Source organism: Dermacentor andersoni, chromosome 5 (assembly GCF_023375885.2).
Source record: "Dermacentor andersoni chromosome 5, qqDerAnde1_hic_scaffold, whole genome shotgun sequence".
NCBI classification, from domain to species: domain Eukaryota; kingdom Metazoa; phylum Arthropoda; class Arachnida; order Ixodida; family Ixodidae; genus Dermacentor; species Dermacentor andersoni.
The window spans coordinates 160,479,643-160,502,018 of NC_092818.1; the positions used below are offsets into that span (position 1 = coordinate 160,479,643).

The 22,376-nt window shown below is 45.7% G+C and overlaps 1 protein-coding gene and 1 long non-coding RNA gene across 5 annotated transcripts in view; one reads left to right on the forward strand and one right to left on the reverse strand.

Moving 5' to 3' along the window:
* Positions 1–22,376, forward strand: part of LOC126531497 (uncharacterized) — a 62,371-nt gene that overhangs the window by 16,953 nt on the left and 23,042 nt on the right. Inside the window, exons 9-18 of the mRNA XM_050179037.3 lie at positions 1,086–1,211; positions 2,362–2,450; positions 10,563–10,615; positions 11,335–11,474; positions 12,213–12,383; positions 13,593–13,622; positions 16,672–16,800; positions 19,158–19,274; positions 21,297–21,416; positions 22,120–22,227. Coding sequence (XP_050034994.1) covers positions 1,086–1,211; positions 2,362–2,450; positions 10,563–10,615; positions 11,335–11,474; positions 12,213–12,383; positions 13,593–13,622; positions 16,672–16,800; positions 19,158–19,274; positions 21,297–21,416; positions 22,120–22,227 — 1,083 coding nt within the window. The remainder of the gene's footprint in view (positions 1–1,085; positions 1,212–2,361; positions 2,451–10,562; positions 10,616–11,334; positions 11,475–12,212; positions 12,384–13,592; positions 13,623–16,671; positions 16,801–19,157; positions 19,275–21,296; positions 21,417–22,119; positions 22,228–22,376) is intronic.
* LOC126531513 (uncharacterized) overlaps positions 1–22,376 on the reverse strand; it is a 219,022-nt gene that overhangs the window by 6,233 nt on the left and 190,413 nt on the right. The window contains exon 5 of one of the 4 annotated variants that reach the window (XR_008612703.2): positions 21,512–21,569. The exons of the other annotated variants lie outside the window; for them this stretch is intronic. This is a non-coding gene — a long non-coding RNA (uncharacterized lncRNA). Of the gene's footprint in view, positions 1–21,511; positions 21,570–22,376 lie in introns of those variants that run through there. 4 annotated transcript variants of the gene reach the window in all.

Here is a 22,376-nt window from a genome sequence, read left to right on the forward strand (position 1 = left end):
ATGCACAAGAGCGCATGTCCGCTTGTGCGTAAAACACTACCTCTTCGTTTGACAAGGAGTCACCAGTTCCACATTTGAACGCTAAATTTTCTTTTTTATTACGTCGGTACAAAGATTATGCGTCTCTCTCGCACTGATGCAATCGGTTTGAGCGGAGCTTTTGTTGGTGTTTGCGAGGAACGCTGTTTGTCTTTGGATACAATTTGCGAGTAGAGCACACGACGAAGTCGTACGCGCTTTCACCGGTAAGCGCCTCGCTCGAGGAAAATGCATGGCATTCCAACACCACAGACAATGCTGACCCAAACCAGCCTTAGTACCGAACACGCTACTCTTCCAACCGAACTTCCCCTGTACGAAATGTCCTTTAAAGTACTTCGAAACGCCACGGTCCGTTTCTGTTGCTGTCTGATCACTGCGAATTGGCGCTGTTCCTTATCGCGTTTAATGAGACACGCCACTGTCCCACAGAGGGAAGACTAGTGGGTAGTGGCCTTGTGGGTAGTTGGCGTAGTAGTGTCGTAGTGGGTAGGAGGGGGGGGGGGGGGGGGGGGGCTTGTGTCAAGCGTTCAGCAGCAACCAGCACTATGCTGACTTTTTAAAAAGGAAATAATCAGCCAAAAGCTAACGTTTCCACAGGGAGAAATGTCTTCAAGTCAGTGCGTCGAAACGTTCGCTTCAGGCTCACGCTTCCCTTGTTCATGCACTGTTCACCACTCTGACATAAGCTTCACAGTGTCAGAAAGATGTACATATGCGCAATAATTACGAATGTATTTATGTTCTTTCTGTTGCGTACTTTCATTCTCGCATGGTTATATTTGATTGTATATTGCTTGCGTGCCTCTGACTCGCCGTACGGTGATGAAAGTGTGTGGCCTGTAGAAAGTGTTACTTAATCGTATACCGTTTTCACAGAACCACTGGGCATGAGATAGTCATATGTTAGGATTGGCATGTAGAGGCTGCCAGATATATGAGATGTAAGCTGCTAATTTTTATCGAGGCGTACCTTTCCCTGACGCAGTCGAGCAAAGATCCCCAGTTGAATGCGGCCTTACATGGCTCACTGTTTGCTCACTCAGACAAGTGCATTGCTGCTGACTGTCACGAGAGGTTCATGGATTGCTCAGTGGCCCACGGTAAAGAAGGCTGCTCCTGCCCATGGAAACACCGGATGACTGATGTATATGGAGAGTCGTGCACGCTACGTGAGTACGCCAACTCGCAACCACCATGCCACCAGCCCGTTTGGAGAAAGAGAATATGCATGGGAGCACGCACGCGCGTGTGTCTGTATGCCTGTCCGTTTGCGTGCGTGTGTGTGTGCGTGTATGCATGTGTGTGTTGCGAGCATTGGTGTGTGAGTTTGTGCGTGTATGCATGTGCGTGGCTGTTTCTTTTCTGCATCACATGATGTGCGTCAAAATGCAGTTGGGAAATATAGTAAAGTATTCTTCAATCTGCAAAGCTTTGCAGTGATGAAAGCAGCGATACATTCTGTAAAGACGCTATATAGAGGCACAAAAAAGACGGAAGACGTGCACTTTTCACGGCCACCATTGAACCAGATGCAGTGCATGTTAGGTTTAGATGCTGTGGGAAGAAAAATGCCTACACGTAGGCTCACCCGCTTTACAAGAATGATCGGTTGCGCCCTACTTCTTCAAGCGGGGATCGAAATGTCCGACGTATAGCGGAATTTTTTAATTGCTTTGTTATGTTTTACGATGCTTGTCAATCTATAAAGAATGCATGTAATGCGCGAGAATAAAATCTGCCTATTGTTAATCTTCATGCACTAGAGGGTAACATGAGGCTTTTATCGTGTTAATACAATAATTATGCTCTGAATGATTCAAAAGAGCATATTTCTGTCTCCGGCCAATCGAGTCCACACAATAAATTTAGGCCAAATGCCATTTGAGCATGATACTGCCATTGAAAAAAGTTTCTGCAGAGTGGTAGTGTTTATTGCGTTGTAACTTTGGGGGCATAATGAGCGCCTATATATTGCACTTCCAATTCGATGCGGAACCATTATATGCAATTGTGCAAACTTTTACTACGCATATTATGTTAGTAATCATACCTGATTGGTATCTCTAGATGGTACTTTTAATTTTCATACACTTCTAATGTGTTAGGCAATTATACATACAGACATCATTATTGTTATTTTCTATTTTACCTAAACTTGCACATCTGGTAATTAACACCCCTTTCGTTGCATTGCACTTCATTTACCTTTTTATATACATCAAATGGCGTGTAAACGCGCCTTAGTGGAAGGGATCAATGTTTTTTTTTTTTTTAATTCACGCAGTTGTTAAGTGATTCTGGTCTTATTTTGCGTTTCAGGTCAGTATTACTACACCGTCTCCTTCAAGCTCAACGCCTCCCTTGAATCTCAGAACTGCAGCGTGTACGCTCCACGTGTAAAAGCTGCGGTCAGTACCACGGTCAATGTATATTTCTCTCGCATGTTTATTCGTGAATTTAAAGCGAACGCTTCTTGATTCCATGCATCACGTCACAGTAACGTTCAGTGCAAGACACTTTATTTTTATTGGACCAGCCATACGAGAACTATGGCCAGTCTTCTTAAATGAACGTGAGACCTGGCAAGTTTTACCACAAGAACGGTCAGCTATACCAAAAACGTTACTCGGCAAAGCGAAACAAAATACCTATAAAGCAATCTCGAAGGTAAGTCTATAACGAAATAACAAAACGAATAGGAAGCCCGCAGATCACGGAAAAGAAAATACAGATAAAAAAGGTTATAAAACTTAAACAACAAAATAAATATTGTGACGCTCTTAGGTGCATAGTGGGTTCACGAATGTGACGCGCTTAGGTGCATAGTGGGTTCACGCCTCAACAAACAGTATGCGGTGGCGCCGAAGGGTAGTGAAGGAGGACGACGACGTGTGGCTGGCTGGCTGAATCTCGACAGGCGCTCAGTTGACCAAGGCCATCGCTTCTAACTCTACCCGGCTTCAAAGTAACGCCTTTTGTGGGCGTAACAGAGTGGTGGAGGTGCTGGGTACGACAGAACGTACCACGGAGTCGCAACATCTAGAACTTCGCCGGAGCCGTCGTCTTGCGGTCTCTTGCCAACGACCTTCCCTATGGCTCAGGACGGAGGTGGACAAATGCCAGCTATAGGTTCACCTTCTCAAAGGTCAGCGCCAGTTGGACCTTTGCGGCACTACATGGAACCACGCTCGTTCGCGGGAAAAGTGGGCGAAGACGTCGACGAGTGGCTGATGCACTACGCAAGGGTGAGCCGCTACAACCGTTGGGATTCCGTCACTCAGCTTGAATATGTTGCACTCTTTCTGAGTGAGACAGCGCTGATGTAGTATGAAAACCACGAAGACTCCCTAACAACGTGGGAGCACTTTGTCGAGGAAATTAAGAAGTGTTTTGGCGACACCCACGCCAAACAGAAACGCGCCGAGAGAACACTTGCTCAAAGAGCTCAAGCTCCTGGAGAAACATGCACTATATACATAGAGGAAATCCTCAAGCTGTGCAAAATCGTAAATCCGCAGATGTCCGAGGAAGACCGAGTCGGACATCTCCTCAAAGGAATTGCAGAAGATGTATACAATTTCCTCATAAGTCGGGAACACGTTGATTCCGTCTCAGATGTCGTGCGTCATTGCCGTACGTTTGAGACGTTGAAAACACGTCGCATTGTGCCAAAGTTTGGACGCCTGGCGAATGTGACAACCATTGCCAGCGTCGATGAGAGCCCGTCTGCCGATCTTTCGTCTACTATACGGCAGATCGTGCGTGAAGAACTGCTGCGGCACCAGCAACTTGCACGCGACGTCATACGACAACCTGACGCTTATTACCCGCAACACATGGCACCTGCCGCACCCTGCGCTTCCTGGCAACCGGCGGTATGTGTCACAGACGTCAACCACAGAGGTGCTCCATGGCCACGTGAGGACACATTTACGCCCGAACACCGACCAGCAGAACACCCTCGCCCCAGCAGATTTGCACGCAGACCGACCGTTCCTCCTGTGCAGCAGGCTCAGCCGCTCCGCTCTGCTACACGACCCCCCACGGCTGAGCGCTTCGAAGGGCAGTTCATCGATCGTCGTTTACCTGCGTGCTACAGCTGTGGCGACTTGGGTCACATTGCCAGGTACTGCAATCGCCGCCAACCACCGAGGTTCGACCGATCGACGATGTCTAGGCGGTACCGCACTCCTCTGGGCGAAACATATTCGCCCTCGCACACATATTTAGGAAGCTTGCCTCACCAGCACCCGGAGCCGCTACGGAACCGTTCTCCAGCATCCGATCGCAGCTTGACACCACCACCCGCTCCTCGTGTAAGCCGGTCGCCCTCTCCGCGGCGTCGATACCCGTCGCCACCTCCGGAAAACTAGCCAGCGCGGCCGTTGGAGGTGAGGTCGCTGGACAATCTTCGATATCGACAGAGATACCTCCAACCATTTGTATGTTTAAGAATAAGGTGTTTGTATTAATTGACGGGGTTTCATCAATGGCCTTAGTGGACACGGGAGCAACCGTTTCAGTGATGAGTCTTGCGTTTAAAAGCCTCCTAGGACGAAAGGTGATGTTTCGCTGGGACCGTGCCGATACGTTTCGCGGAGTGAGTGGGGAGTTGTTGTATCCTGTGGGCGTGTGTAACGTAGACGTTACCTTGGGTGGTCAAATATTTAACGTGGAGTTCGCTGTTCTACCACATTCTACGCATGACGTAATCCTGGGTCTTGATTTTTTGAAACTGTGTGGTGCCACCGTCGACTGCAAAACGGGTGAAATCAGTGTAGGTACGAGCTCTGCTGCGGCGTTTATGGAAGCCCCACCGTATCGTGAAAGTGTACTTTGTGTATCCTGGGATACAGTTGTGCCTCCGTTATCCGCAACGTGTGTTTCAGTCGCCTGTTTCCCCACCACCGACGGAACGTTTGACGCTACCGTGGAGCCCGTTCACCTGAGTTGCATCAAGAGGAATGTACTGATACCGTATTGCACGCTGTCAGTTGTTCAGGGACGCACCAACTTATGGGCCGTAAACTGTTCGAGTGAACCTGCAATACTACCACAGGGTCTGAAACTTGCCGCCTACCATGAAGATCACGTGCTATCGCTCGCCATTCTTACAGAGGCCCTTGATTCTGTGGATGAGCGCCATTTCGCTAATGTCTGCCCTGCGGCGCACTCCTCATTTCTGACTATGGTAAACAAGTCGCTCAGCACTAAGCAGCGTCACGAAGTGGCGAATATTCTGCTAAAACATGCCCGACTGTTTGACTTCTTCCAGCAAGAGGGACCACCATTGTTTCCTCCTTCTCGTATACACCATCGCATCGATACGGGATCTGCCCAACCGCTGCGACAGAAACCATACAGAGTCTCACCGTCGGAACGCAAGGTGATCAATGACCAAGTCCACGAAATGCTAAATAAGAATGTAATCCAAGAATCCTGTAGTCCGTGGGCAGCGCCAGTGATCCTGGTTAGAAAGAAAGATGGTACATGGCGATTTTGTGTTGACTACCGCCGCCTCAACACCATCACTAAAAAGGACGTATATCCTCTTCCGCGTATTGATGATGCTATCGACTGCCTCTCATCAGCGTCTTACTTTTCGTCTGTTGACTTGAGGTCGGGATACTGGCAGATTCCTATGCACGAGGCAGACAAGGAGAAAACGGCATTTGTAACACCAGATGGACTTTTTGAATTTAATGTGATGCCGTTCGGGCTCTGTAATGCGCCTGCAACTTTCGAGCGCTTCATGGACAACATCCTGCGTGGTTTGAAGTGGGAAGTATGCATGTGCTATCTAGATGATGTAGTGATTTTCGGGCGCACGTTCAGTGAGCACAACGCACGTCTCGATCTTGTGCTAGACTGCTTGGACAAAGCGGGTTTGGTGCTCAACTCGAAGAAGTGTCATTTTGGAGAGCGCCAAACACTAGTTCTGGGACACCTAGTGGATAAGGACGGTATACGGCCTGATCCAGCGAAGACTGCTACGGTGGAAGCCTTCAAGCAACCTCGCCATGTAAAAGAGCTACGCAGTTTCCTAGGGCTTTGCTCGTACTTCCGCCGGTTTATTCGTGGATTTGCCAACATCGCGTATCCGCTGACATGCCTCCTCCAGAAGGGCGTTCCCTTTGAATGGACTCCTGAATGTGAAGCTAGTTTTCGTGAGCTGAAGTCTCGTCTGACGTCTCATCCCGTTCTCCGACACTTCGACCATGCGGCTCCCACAGAAGTTCATACGGACGCTAGCGGTATTGGCATCGGCGCCGTCCTTATTCAACGTCGACACCAAAGAACACGTCGTCGCCTATGCGAGTCGTTCTTTAAGTAAGTCCGAGCGTAACTACACCGTTACAGAGCAAGAATGTCTTGCAGTTATTTTCGCAGTACAGCGCTTCCGGTCGTACCTGTACGGGCGCCCCTTCACTGTGGTGACAGACCATCATTCTCTCTGCTGGCTGGTTAATCTCCGTGATCCGTCGGGCCGGCTTGCGCGTTGGACACTCCGTTTACAGGAATATAACTTTACCGTTTCTTATAAAAGCGGCCGCCGACACGCCGACGCTGACTGCCTCTCGCGCATGCCGCTTCCAACGACGGACTGCGACGCGGACAACTTCGACTGCTATATCGCATCACTGGAGCCGGGATTTCCTGATATAAATACCTTCAAGGTAGAGCAACAAAAAGACAGAACTTTAGAACCACTGCTCATTACTGCAAGGCAATCAGCACCATCCACTCGTTTCTGTGTTCGTGATGGGGTTCTTTACAAAAAGAACTATTCTACTACAGGCCCACGATATCTTCTGGTGGTCCCGGAGAGTCTCCGTGTCTCCGTCTTGCGCGCTATGCATGACGATCCAACATCTGGACATTTGGGTTCAGCGCGAACTCTCTACCGCCTCCAAGAAAGGTTCTACTGGCCTAAAATGCGCCAGACGACCGCCCAGTATGTGTCCAGCTGCAGCGAGTGTCAACGTTATAAGCGTCCGACGAGTGCTCCTCCTGGTCAACTCCATCCAGTGCCACCCCCCAGCACTCCCTTTGAGCAAGTTGGCATCGACCTCCTCGGTCCTTTCCCGCGTTCATCCGATGGGAATCGCTGGATTATCGTGTGTGCCGATCACTTGACACGCTACTGTGAGACAGCTGCAATACCATCGGCTACTGCAACCAAAGTGTGTATTTTTCTGCTGCGTTTTGTCATTCTCCGACATGGACCTCCCAGAGTCATCATCAGCGATCGTGGGCGGCAGTTCACTGCAGACGTGGTCGAAGAGATGCTTCGTCTATGTGCTTCAAGGTTTCGACATTCCACCGCGTATCATCCCCAAACAAATGGCCTTACGGAACGCACGAACAGAACTCTTACTAACATGCTGTCCATGTATGTCGAGTCAGATCATAAGAACTGGGACAGCGTGCTACCTTTCATTACGTACGCATTTAACACCTCAAAGCATGAAGTTACGGGCTACAGTCCCTTCTTTCTTCTTTACGCTCGTCCGCCTCGTTATACACTAGACACTATCTTCCCGTTTTCCAGCCACGATAATCTTTGTATATCAGAGACAGTCTGTCTTGCTGAAGAAGCCCGACGACTTGCTTCGTTACGCACTCTTGTTTCACAAGACCACTCGAAGGCACGCTGCGACCGCCGACGCCGACGCGTGATATATGACCCTGGTGATTTAGTGTTGCTCTGGAAACCAACCAGGAAACGTGGACTATGTGAAAAACTGCTGGCCCACTATGTTGGACCCTATGTTATTACGGAGCGCATCAGCGAATTAACCTACCGCATAGCACGTCTCACATCAAATGGCCGACGGTCAGCAAAGACTGAACTTTCGCATGTCGCCCGTTTAAAGCCCTTTATTTCTCGACAGCCTGTTTGACTTGCCCGGCGGGCTTCGTCTGCGCGGAGGGAAATGTGACGCTCTTAGGTGCATAGTGGGTTCACGAATGTGACGCGCTTAGGTGCATAGTGGGTTCACGCCTCAACAAACAGTATGCGGTGGCACCGAAGGGTAGTGAAGGAGGACGACGACGTGTGGCTGGCTGGCTGAATCTCGACAGGCGCTCAGTTGACCAAGGCCATCGCTTCTAACTCTACCCGGCTTCAAGGTAACGCCTTTTGTGGGCGTAACAATATAGTCTTGGGTTTTACGTGACAAAACCATGATATGATTATGAGGCACACCGTAGTAGGGAACTCCCAATTAATTTTGACCACCTGGGGTTCTTTAACGTGCACCGAGAGCACTGTACGCAGGTGTCTTTTGAATTTTGCCCCCATAGAAAGAAGAACAACACAAGCGTGAACGCGTGATGGAAATACGTACGATATAGGATACATAAACTGCTGGCATTTAATAATTTATAAAGTCACAGTCCACGTGAAAATTGCGCAGGATATTAATGAATAATCTCTGTGTGTTGGGACTCGAGCGTCGTCCAAGCACTTTGTGCAGAAATAAAGGGCGCCTACAATAAAGATTTCGGACGGCTGAGAAATATCTCTCGTTGCTGGTCGCGTTGTGGGCTCAATAGAACCATCCGTTGAGCTACAGTGCGGAAGGGGCACTGCTGTATACGGGCTGCAGTACTGGCAGTCAGTGCTTGAAAACATGCTGACTTTATTATTTCCATGAAAGCGACAGGGGAGCGGTTCGTACCCGGATGAGAGCTATCAAGAAAATAAACAAGACAAAACTCTTTTTTTCTTTGACAGACAGTACTGTATGCGCTTTATTTATAGCAGCAATTGTGCAAAGATTTGGCGATAGATACACTCTTAGCTTGTAATTGGGGGCGTTAGCATAATATTGACTATGCTTTCAGGCTCATTTCCCTTTATATAACTCAATGTGTTGAGTATTTCATTGTTATTTTCCCATGAAGCAGCTCTAAAATTCTACGCTAGTAAAAAACAAATTCAGCCAGGCCTCGAAGCGTTATATCCCCGCTTAACATTGGGAAGCTCCAATAGCACGTTTCAATGAAAAATTGCCGTACGACTGTAGGTAGCCTCAAATTGGCAGTTCACTGCAATAGCCAGACTTTCTATACTCCATGATCGCTAAACCCCTAACTCTTACGAATGTGAAAGGGCATTATTGGAGCTCTCGCTCTTGTACAAACCAATACGGTAAATTGTATTCGAAATTTACGAATGCTACATTTATAAAGACTAGTCTAGCGACGGTAATGCTTATGCAACCCCGTAATTAATCATCTGACCACGTGTGATCACCTGCCCGCTGCATCCTTCGGCTTTCCGTGGATTGCCATGAGCAATGATGATAAACAAAGTCACAGGCCTGCGCGGCACACGGAGCACAGTCACAGCGTAAGCTGGAGGAGCAGCTCCATAGGAGCTCCATTTTCGGCAACACGCACTAGAGTGTCTTCGCGGCGAAGTCTCTTCGCGTCGTTTTTCACTAACTGTCCACCCGCCGTCAACGGCCAGCTGCGGCTTGTGCTGCCCTCTGCACAGCGGTCTGCTGAGCCCGACGTTGCCTGGTTGTAGCCACGCGCGTAGCTCTACGATTCGCTTCTTCAGCAGCGGCTCGTACCTTGCGACGAGGCGTCCATAACATGTACCGAAGAGAAAACACAAGTATCGAGACTACGCGACGCCCATGTCGTATCCTTTGACACGTGGCACGATGCGATGCAACTGCTACATGTTGTGACACCTGGTGGAATACAACGCAACTGCATTGCAAAATTTGCACGTATAGACGCTACGCGGCGCACATCTCACATCACGTGACAAATGGCCCGAAACGATGTTGCTTCTACGGATGATGATGGTTCAAAGGCATCCTCTTTGAAACGGGGCGGTAACAAATCGTCACCTAGCCTGCTGATTTAATCAGGTTTGCTATACATCTTTTCGTTCTAGCATTTCTGTACACATCTCCTGAACCTTCATTTATTTCCTGAAAACTTCTATGCCTACGTTGTGCTGCCAACCTATGCAAGTACTACATGGCGTGCCACCTGGTAGAATAAAGTACAACTACAATGCAGAGTGTGCACGTATCGAGCTACGCGGCGCGCATCTCCCATCGCGTGACTCCTTGTACGCTCGGACGCATGCATAGGGCGTTTCCGCAGCACCTGTAACAAAAGCTGGCATGGAGCAGTGGTAGAGCAGCTGGCTCCCGCGCAGAGTGTCTCGGATGGCGCAGACGTCATCCCAGCGGGAACAGGATTTTTTTTTTTTTGCTTCTTTTTTACCTTATTCCTGACGAGAGCTGCGACAGACACCGCCAGTGGTGGAGGTGGTGACGGACAACATCGCCAACCGAAACGGCCATTGGAAGGAGCCCGTAACAGCTCACGCTACAAAAAACAAAAAAAAAACCTCAAATGTGCCCGCCGGGGAAGCTGTCACATGCAGTTCTCCGACACGTGATACGTAGTAGTGGTACATTCTTGAAGTCTGAACCATGCAGTTCCTCAATTCAAGTTCGAAACGTTACGGTGTTTTCTCTTTTTTTCAGATGAGGACTGCTCTCGGTTATCAGGTTCACGCGGTGGTGGTCGCCAATTGCACGTGAGTGCGCATGCTTTGCGGATCTATGTTGGAGGGTTGACAGAAGTAACTGGACGCTACGTTTGAGGTAGCCTTATAAACAACGCGTTCTGATTCATAACTTTACCTACAGAATAACTTCAACGAGAAAAGGCGTTTGCATTCAATGAAGAAGAAATAATGGTAATGGTTCTGACGACTGATATGGGATAATGACGCTGTTATAAATGCCTTATCTCCTGTCAATACTTACATTCTATCGATTGTAGGAAGGTATGCACATGCAAGTGAGCTGCTAAGTTTCACGAACAAGCCTGCTCCATCTTTCATCGAACTATAGCGATCCTCTTGACTTCCGAATGCTGCCCAGCCAGTCAGAAAACAATGCTTAAATCCAAAGGCATCGAGAAAGCACGTTGTTTTTTGAGAGCGGGAAGCTCGGACGGAATACAAGGAGCGGGGACTTGGCGGCGCTTCAAGCTCGTGACAGATGCTGCACCACTTAAGTCACGTAAATTAAGCACGCCAGCTTGGTTCGTGTGTGGTGTCAGCGCAGCCGCGGTGGTTTGTCTGAATATTATCCCTGAAGAAGGCAAATCCGCGACATATTTAGGGCTCTAGGGTCGATGTTAGCTTCAGATCTAGAGCAAAGAAAGTGCTTGTGCCCATACTGCCCACCTCTTTCGCAGTATAGTCACTTGTTGTTACACGATAGCCTGCAGTACGTTTCTCCTCTGCAGCGATCACATCAAGGCACGACTCATACTCAACGATCCACTGCCTAAGCCTCTGCAGAAGAAGCTTCAAGCGTGCGAGTACCCGATTGGAGATGTTTGCATGCTCTATCCCAGACTTCCAATTTTGAAAGGCTCAGCAACAGGTAAGCTTAACCAAGTTTCTGACGCACAGTTACACCTACCGTGTAAGTTATCCTTTAAAAGGCCTAATTAGCCTCAGACATATATAGGGCATTCGGCGAGTTCCTGTCACACTCTGACTCGGTTTGCAACGACGCGGACGCCTCTCGACATTGGCGCCAGCAAAGCCACGCCAGAGCCGAATGCGGCGCTCATAGAGCAACCGCAGAAGCCACGAGATAGGAATTCCGTTGGATTCTGTAAAAGCTCGTAGCTGAGAGCGCCTCCAAGCTGGGGTGTGGCGCTCTGAATGAAATATAGGCGAATGTGTTCAGAGTGGTCGATTTCGCCCTGCCGAACGCGAATTACACCGAGACAGTGCTCTAGATTGCTTAAAGTGGCTAGTCAATTGTACCGCTAGACCGCATTTAACGCTCAAACATATAAGAAACCAAAACTACCTTGCGGAAATTGTGGAGACTGGGATGAACCTAAGGCCGAAAACTACGTTACTTGGAACTTAAACCTCTATTCTGTCTTTTTCTATGTTCTGTTAAGGTGTTTCTTTTTTTTTTCACCTTTAAGCGTTGAAAGAAACTGGTGTAAGACACAAATGTATATTAAACGGGTTTGGTGGCTACTATAACTGCAGTTATGCGTCGTTTGGTTGTGAAGGCCAGTCCTTAATTTCAAAATCGTATTTCTTTTCGTTTTCTTCTTTTTTTTTTTTTTTTTTTTTGGCGCGGACACAACTTTCGCAGAAATCGAGGAAGAGAACCTGTGTGAAAGTTTGCTCAAACACCAAGAGGACGCCTACAACGGTATCAATGAGTGCGTCAAAGCTGGGGACTTCTTTTGGTTCAAGTGCAAGCAGGGCTACAGGGAGGTGAAAACGAAAACAGTGGGTCGCCTGCGGCGCTCCGTTTGTGAAGGTATGTGGCGCCGCCTTCCGTTGAATTGCGCAAACAATGACACATGTATATGTTAAAGCCCTTTTACCACAACTCTAACCGCATGAAGGCAGAAAAAGTTGTTGACTGTGCATGCTGAAACAAGACAACCGATTTTCTTATTGAAGCGTGGAGACAAGCGCAAAATAAATCTACGTTGTTCTGACCATGAGGCATGAAAATTATGGAAGGCTTAGATTTTCTAGCAATTAGGTCAAGTCTTGTTGCCGTGACAGACCATGCTCACTTGGACAAGTAAATATGTGCGCGTGTAATTTATTTGTTCGTGCATCGTCAGTTCTGTTGCTATTTCATGATAGTGCTGGCTAATAAGTAAAGAAGGTAGAAAGAAGTTATGATGCATAGCAAGTTAGGGGCAGAGTGGTTTTAGGATGCTTTAGCGCTGCGGCATCTGCACCAACCAGTGCTTGCCCAGCCGAAAAGCCATACTGTAACGCCTCAAATAACGACAAGCTACAGAAACTCACGTAACTATCAGCATAAAAATAAGCAAACTATACCCGTAAACACTAACCAAGACAGTCTAACAAATTTGTATCATTGGCGAAGGAGCAAGCTTTGCTTGAATAATGTTAGGAAAGGCGCTCGATGCGTGGCGTCTGATTTCTCGAAGCGCACTTGGGAATATGATGTCTTAGGCGATACCTGCGGTACGGACCGAACTCGGCAGTCTCCATTGTTCATTGTCATTGTTTATCATGATTCACATTTACTACTCAGGTCAACTCGATAAAAAGAACTACCGTCTGCTTCCGAAGTTTTGCTATGTGCGCGCCTGTAGTCTGAAGAACTAAGGCGCACGCTGGGTTGTGCGTGAGCGCTGACGCGAGGATATCAAATGATAACACCAAGCATTTTCGGGGGTGCTGTTTGAAATGTTAGTAGGGACACGATGGTTATACACAACGAACTAACAAACTGTGTAAGAATGTTCCTGGCGCAGTGACCTAAATTTCCGCCTGATAACAGGCTGTGACAGCGCATCAGTTGCGGCATCATAGATGCCGTAATTCAAGATCTACAACTTCGCGGATGCTAAAAGGCGTCTCTTTGCTAAAGACATTCATTAAGGATCCCGTCACTGACGTACACAACACAGCCAGAAGTGAATGTCATAACCTATGAAGTGATCACAAACATTCTTTTTTAACATTTCTTTCTTTTTCTCAGTTGATCCAGAGGCTCCGACACCCGCACCAGGTAAGAGACCTCTATGCTTCGCCAGGAATCCTTACTGTTATCCTGTTTGTCTTATTTAGTTTCGTCCTGAACTACTCTCCCTGTAGTTGTGTTAGTTATGCAGCTCACATTGTCTCTTTTCTGTTGCCTAAATCTTTATGCCGCGTCCTCTATTATTCTGTCGCTCGCTCCTGCCTAAAGTCTGGCAGACAAGCTGGCAACATCTTCTGGAAATAAGTATTCATTAACTAATATAATTAATTAATTAATGCATAAATAAATACTCTCTTTTATTAGGGCACAGGACAGATAACGTGAGAAAATGGCGCTAGTGCTCTTGCACCGCGAGAATGCTGCTCCTGGCTCACTTATATTTGCCTGTAGAGGGCAACTTTGCGTTCCCAGTTACGAAGCCGGCTTCCATGTTTATGCAAGAGAGATAGAAAAAGTGTGCAGTAACCAAGGACGACTATTGTCAATGTCAGCTATAACCCAACACTTTTTTTAGAGAGCTATTCGCTTTTAATCAATGAAGGAATTATTTGCTTGAAGGCGTCTATTTGTTGTAGTAAAAGAACACATAGGTAGCGTTTGTTGTTTAATTACGTAGCTAGATAATAGAACAATTAACCTGAACAACCGTAAGGAAACCACAGCCCTCTTCCGCTGCAACCACAGGGGCAGAGGGCGGTGAGAGAAGAGGGGGCCACTCCTTCCCGAGCCTTCCACCACGGCATGCAAACATACAGACGCCTCAAAGCTATTGCGCAGCAGCACATGCAAGCCAGGCACGGCTATCGCTAACACGCACAACTCTAGACGATTTTACGAAGGCATGTGTTCGAGAGACCCACGTTTTGCATTCGAGTTGTCACCTTATTGCCTACGTTCACAAACTGCGAAATAGCCCTGTATATTTAATGGAACCCGACAAAATATTTATTTTACCATTAGACATGCCGTATTTAGAATAAGTTTGTGAGAACTACGTCCGCATTGAAGGTTTCTTAGTGCGAAATATATACTGTTGGCGTTCGGCGATCGAATACTGCCCGCAATTCTGTTGCGCGAGAGCAGACGCACTTCCTATCAGCAGCGTAAATTCCAGCGCCAACCACTGACTGACCAGACTACTGACTACAAGCCATAACAATGGGTACGATGGGCAGAAAAAAATAACAGCTATTCGCTTTAAAAAAACAAAAAAAACACGGAATCTTGTATACGTGCCTATTTTGATGATGATGATGATGATGATGATGATGATGATGATGATGATGATGACGACGATGACGATGATGATGATACATGGAGGGTTTTTTGGCGCAAGGGCTATGGATGGCCAAAGAGCGCCGTCCAGTTTATAATTAGCTGTGATTCTTTATCAGAAAAATTCCTATTTTGCGATATGGCGGAAACGCCATTGTTGGATGTTCTACCCTTGCAAATTTGCATTTTTTAATATTGATAGCTGTTTCATTAAGCTTTTGCAAAAATAATATATATACATATATATAGAGAGAATTATCCGCATCTGTAGTATAGAAGGCACCGAACGAAGCGCAATATAGAGAACGAAGAAACAACACGTGTGCTGACTACAAGGGAGTGTTTAATGAAATGAAACGCAAAAAGAAAGTACCGGGAAATAAAGATAATCTATGCGCGAATGGCGACTATGACTGGAAACTGATAAATATTCACGTAGACGACAAATTAAGTTCGCTGTCACGTAGCACTCCATAGGCACAACAGAAAGACAAGTTACTCGCAGCCACGCAACACGCACGTGCTTCGCATTTTACGCTTCTTTTATGGAAAATCTAAGTGTGCTCGAGGTGTCGCGCGCACGCAATACTGTTTTCTCTCTTTCTTTAAGTACTTTCATTGCGGTAAAGAAAGCCCTGGTGCGTACATTTCTTTAGACACTCTGACCTCTTCACCTCTGCATAAGTTAGCTTTAAAAAAAAGAAGCAACTTATTGCACCACAGCCTGGTTAGCAATATCACCGCAGTAAACAAGTTGTTGGGACCCCTCTGCCTCTTGGCAGTGAGTCCATAGCGACAACCTTCAGTCGGCAAAGTGCACTGCCCACGAGAACGACCCATCCATCAAAAAAGGCAATGTCTCATTCAGTAAAAAAGTCAACTCCGCAATTGAAAGTAGTTCTTGCATAGGTTTATATAAGTTCTATTCAATTTTTATCTAGTTTATGCACATTGTACAAAGAGACTCACGAGGGCTTTTTTTTTATTATTATTATGGTATAACGACACATTCTGCATTGGACGCATGTTAAGTTTACTTATAGTGCCGTATTAGTTCGTACTTTTGTGCGGTATTTTCACCTGGTCATTATTGTCATAATGGTTGTCTACTAGATTGTGACACTCGCTGCGTTGTTAACTCCATGTTGTTTGAAGGTTTGTGGGCTTTCAAGCCACTTTTGTAGCTCCTTTCTCTAACCTCCTCTATATTCACGGAAACAATAACGGGAGAAGGAAAAATATAATAATTGCAAAATTCAGTCTCACTTGTCTGAATAGTGTGTTCAGTAAATATATTTTACATTAGAAAGATACACCAAACGATTTTGGGGTTTCATAATGCTATAATCAAGGTATAGATAATAACGAAGGGCTCAGAATTATTAGACTGAGGAAACTATATACGGTGATCAGACTAGTAAAGCCTGCGTGCCGAGATTTTCGGCTTGTAAGGTGAGGAATTGTACCAAGTACCACTCTTATCCCTGCAGTGAATCGATCGATTGTATGCAATGTTTTGGAGCGTTCATGCACTTTCCTTTACTTAAATATTAAGCCAGAAGTTGCGAACCTAGCGTAAGATAAGGATGCATGGGCAACCATCTTGGATAAAAATGTTTTGGACCACCCCGTCCCGTACCATAAACGCGTTATATGGAGCAACTTCAAAACTAGGGTGCTGCTCCCAGCGAATTCTGCTAGCTCAAAACAGATCAATATGCTAATGAGACAACTATAATGAACTTACGTGTGTTAGCAGTTGCTCTGTAAGCCAGTTATTTCTTTGCCATCTTACTTCTAGATCCCTGTCTCGGTATTGGAGCTGAATTCTGTGGAGATGTGCCCTGCGTATCGAATAGCGACAACTCGGGTTTCACCTGCAAATGCGGCCCTGATTTCTTCTTTAACGCGACCGAGAAGCGGTGCTACAGTAAGTAGACAATTTGTTTTTATCATGTGCACTTACGTACAGGAGAGAGCGTCGGGGGAGTGTTTTCAATTTACCGTGGTCGATGAGCTTTCAACTCTTGCTCTCTCTCTCTCTCTCTCTCCCCATATATATATATATATATATATATATATATATATATATATATATATATATATATATATATATATATACGTGTGCGTGCGTGCGTGCGTGCGCGCGCGTGTGTGTGTGTGTGTGTGTGTGTGTGTGTGTGTGCGTGTGCGTGTGCGTGTGCGTGCGTGTGTGTGTGTGTGTGCGTGTGTGTGTGTGTGTGTGTGTGTGTGTGTGTGTGTGTGTGTGTGTGTGTGTGTGTGTGTGTGTGTGTTTGTGCGTGTGTTCATAGAAACTGTTCACAACATTAGAGATGAAGGTTAGTTTACTGAATTCCTCTTTATTGCACTTTTCCCTCTATTATCAGCATCCACAGAAATTAATCGAAAATATGAATAAATAAATATTGGAGCCTGCTCGCACCAACGATATTATACCAAGCGTTTGATCAATTCCAAGATTTAACAAGAAAAAGTTAGGATGAGCTTTAAAAAAAGCTTCCGCTGTGGGTAACAGTCCTGGCAATGACAACCTCGGGCGCGAGGGCCGCTAAGGGATGGGGGGGGGGGGGGGGGCGCAGTATCTTTTATGAGTCTCTACTGTAAGTGTAGGCTTCCACGTATCCAGATTTATTTCATTGCGAAACCAGCAGCCTTCTTTTTACTGCACCATAAGGTCACTTTCAAGGTTCCGCTAAGGTGATGACAGTAAAGAAAGTAAGATACTGGTGCTCGTAAATTAATTATACAAGTAAACAAATAAATTCAAGAAAGAAAGAACGTCTATCAAATTAGGATCTCTGGTTTGCTGGTCGCACGTCTTGACGTTAAGAAACTGAGGAGCGCACAAATAGACAAACCGACAAAAAAAAACTTACGCTGTACATTATGTGCCATGCCCTTCGAAGCGTTTGCGGCATCGTGTACTATGGGTTTCCTGTAGCAGAATCTTGTTTTGAGCTAGTTTGTTGTTGGTGACGAACGATAACAAGCGGCGCAAAACGACGAGCAAAGTATGACTGATAGTTAAGCTTCGACGTTTTCTGCCGTTGACTTTTTATGCCACCGCTCCTTAATGTCATTTCTGGCCCGTTCATGCGTCATGGTGAGCCAATACGAACCAGTTGAATAAAATACTTTGTCTTCAGTGTATCCACTACGTCATGCAGTAGGAATCACATTCCTTTGATTTGCACAATTGACGCGACGATCAGTTTTAACTTCTATAAATAAACACAATACGTAATGGGCTGTTCTTTTATTGGAAAATCCAACATATTTATCTGCCGAGTCAGGAGATGCGGGTCCTATGTTTCTCTTCTCTATAATTTACGCCATCGGGGTCAAGAACCGACTGAAGGTTTAAATAAACGCAAAATACTTGGCAGGAGCCGGAGTGTTTCCTTGTTTTCATTTGATATTTATTTTCGAGAAGCGCTAATTTCTCACTTTGCGCCAAGCACACACAAAGCATAATCAGATTGACAAAATATTAATTAAATTTTGGTGTTTTACCTGCGAAAACCACAATCTGACTTGGAGTCCCGCACGCCGAAGTGCAGGACTCCAGATTATTTTCGACCACCTGGGGTTCTTTAATATGAACCCAATGCACGGTACACGGAGGCTATTGCATTTCACCCCCATCTAAATGCGGAAGCAATGGCCGGGATTCAATTCCGCGACATCGTGCTTAGCAGTGCAATACCATAGCCACTAAGCAACCACGGCTGGTGAATTAGGTTAGCAAAAATTTAGCGCCGTGTCATCTTTCTTCTTCTTTATTTCGGACCTATATAAACAAGAAAATATTACAACGGATGTCAATTGGCTAAGTTGACCGAAATGGATAAATTTCCTGTTGATTACCTTGCTTTCTATGGCTGATATAGCTGACGTTGTTTTCTATGGCTGACAAGCATTTCAGTTTCCTGACTTCTGAACTGCGCCCATTCACGAAGAGTAAACAATAAAATATTCAAGAAAGCGTATTAATCGAATGTACAAAATTATAGGCTGAATAGTTTCGTAATCGACATTCAAAACGTAACACATAGGGAAGGACAGATTGAGTTAAAGCATTATAAGCGCATATCAGTATAGAAGTGATTCCTACTTTTGTTATTCCGTGAACGTAGCGCCTTTATATACGTATATCAACACGCTTACCAACCACAACGGTGACAGTTTGTCGCTGCCATTTATTGTATCAATAAGCTGGTGTAGCGCTATAGATTTAAATTCGACTGCGCTCATTTTTTTCCACAGACATGAAGTCGTGCAAAGTGCACAAGTGCGAGCGAGGACTGTGTGAGGACTGGAACGGCACGTTTCCAGCGAGCTGCCAATGCAACAACTATCCCGACTTGACACCAACTTGCAGAGGTGAGCCGAAGAAAGGCATCGCTGTCATCAGCGAAATTACATTGTTTGTACGATGAAAGCCTCGTTCAGCGACCTACAATTATGCCTGCATCCCGTCAGTAGACTCTATTCTGCGCCGGCTAATCTTGCAAAACACCACGCCACCTAGTTCACTGCTACCGAGCCACTGAGTTTCATTCCCCTTGGCACCCATTCCGCTACTAAAAATGGACAGCCAGTTATCGGCTGTGCGCGCCACATGACCATGTCCGCTTCTTTTTCTTGATGCTAAACAGCGCATCATCTATCCATCTTTTGTTATCTAATCTTTGAAAAACTGAGAGACGCTAGCATATACGATACCTTCATTCTGTCTTTAAGCTTTGCGTTTATCATTTTCCATTCCGTAGCTCGCGGCTATGTACTTAGCTTCTTTTTAAGATTCTTAAATTGTCCTTGAAGTTTCAGCCCTATATAAGCACTTGCAAAATAAACTGATTTTATGGTTTATATCTTTTTTTCTTATAAACTGACGTCGTGATTAGGTCTCTCTTATGGAGGTAAACATACACGAGATGACGAGATCAATACAATTTGCATCTCAGTGTAAAAAAACACGGGTAATAGTCACAGCTACATTTCTTCGATATATCGCTCACATATCGGAGAATATGGCAATGGGAACATGATATATAATGGTGGAGAGTGGCATAAATAAATGTAATAAAAACTACGTCATCAAAGCACGCACCTACTTTGAAACCAACTAGGCAGAAAAATATTTCCATCAAACCGAGATTCATATTCGCTTTTGAAGAATGACTTCTACATGACAGGGCTTGAAGTGTGTCTTTGTTAACTACTTAGCCCAAAGAATACGTCTGCAAGCATAAATATCTGCTTATGCTTCTTCTGATAACTCTTCCAATAAACAAATAATAATAAAAACAACGGAGCTGTTGTACAACATAACCATCAGGGACCCTGGCCTGTTTGTGAGTTTAATTAACATAGTAAATTTTTATAAAGGCATGTGACTCAATCACGATACGCAGAGGGATAAAATGTTAAATATTCAAGAACGCCACCCAAATAAACATATGAGTAGAGTAAGTCGGGCTAAATTGTGTTACACGTTTCAAAGTATATAAAATGGGTGCCGAAATTAAGCGTTCACCTCTCTCTAAGACTTTCTGCGTCACGTACGCAATCGCAATCTTTTTCTTCGTGCTGATTGTAATCTGCTTCGAAGCAAATAAATAAATGGCTAAAAAGTATCATTGCCTGAAAATCGTGAAATCGGGGTAACCGTCAACACGATTACGCCGTTGCCGAAAATTTACTCCGGCAACCAAGCAGAATACACCCGGTAACTCTATCCAGTAACTCTCTGCGCCGGCTCCACGAGGGCCGGACTTTAATGCGATTAGGGTTCAAATGGCGGTGCACTTGTAATTGGGTGATGGGAAATGCATTACTGGTAGATTTTTCAAGGATTAAGTTTATGTTGTGTAATTATGATAGTGTAAGCTGTCAGGTTGCACACATAAGCAGTAGCACATACCAAGTGACCCAAGTGGTCTACTGGGTCAGACAGCAGCCACTAGCAAGCCTGCACGTGAGCAGCACACAAGCAGTGGCCGATGTTGTCTGGATGGTGTTGTAGTGGCACAACTACAACAATGCACGCAACTGCACGCAACTTGGGTCACTGGTAGGAGGAATGCGAAGTGGCCGGATACACACGCAATTGCCGAAGTAGGGCTAAGGATGCTAATCCCATTAAAACACAAGCAAAATACTCTCACTGTCAGCCGGATACTAAGTTAATTTGAAACCATTTCTGTTTTACTCACTAATAATATTAAACGTGAGGTGATTTTCGCATTCATGTCTGAAAAAAAAAAATTGGCATAGATCCCTGGCCTATATATGGCTAAGCGTTTTTCACAATCGAAGCTGCCTGTATGCCGTTCGCGCTCTTCGCTCACTGAATCAACTTTCCTCTTTTCTCGATTACTTTACTCGCTTTCTGTTACGCAGTAAAGGAAGAAATTCGGACAATATGCACACAACAAGGAAAGGTGGCGAGGATAAACCCAGACAACAGTGTCAGTTGCGAGTGCCCGCCGCACACCAAGCTCATTGGCGGCTCCTGCAAACGTAAGTGGAGTGCTGATACAGCGCAACCGTAAACGTACCAACTAAAGTCCTGATTGCTTGAAGGCTTTCATCGAATTATCTACACGGAGGCGTAACGATGACGTACTCACACACACAGGATCCACTCTTGTGGCGGCTGGACTCTTGCAGCACCTACAATAGCAAGAGTGTGCCGCGTGCGCGTGAGTGCGTCATCGTTATCAACATCAGAAAAGTAATCTTTCTTTTTAATGCGCTTGTATGCACACATGGTGTATGTCTCATTTTCCCTTTATTAATTACTTCTCTCCACCTTGCGCGTTTCCGCAGAACTATTACGCCATGCATAGTGTGTTTACTTCGTGAATGTTAACTTCTGTGCGTTTGTACATTTGTGCCCTTTTAGAAAAAAAATCACTTGTTCATTAAGTAAGCATAAGCACGGCAGTGCTCAAAAAAACACCAAAGCTTTATTGCAACACATTTCTACTCCTTTGGAGTCTTTTTCTGTGTAGCCAAAGTCTGCGCCCGTTCTGTATTACGAATGCCTTTGTCGGTATTCTTTGCGCGATACCCTACCTGTACTTACGAAATGAAACAACTAGCTCAGACCAATGATTTGTTGGATTATTTCTTATTAAGAAATAAAAATACGCTTTGTCAGTACTCTTGCTAGACTTATACTTTAAACGTCGTACAAGTCTGAAAATCGTTCATATTTCAGCCATCGGGTGCCTGAACACTACCTTAACCTGCAAAGATCTGTGTTTGCTGAAGGACTCACACAGGGACCTCCGTTGTTGCCAAAACTGGGACCCTGACCACTGTGACCGTGAGTATAGCTAGCGAAACTTACCCGCTTTTTCAAAAATATCGCGGCCGATCACGCTGTGGTTGAGCGAGATACTGGTTTTCTACACAATGACACTTGTAGCTCGACACTATGTTTATTTAGAAGGTAAAATGTCGTTGATTTTGACA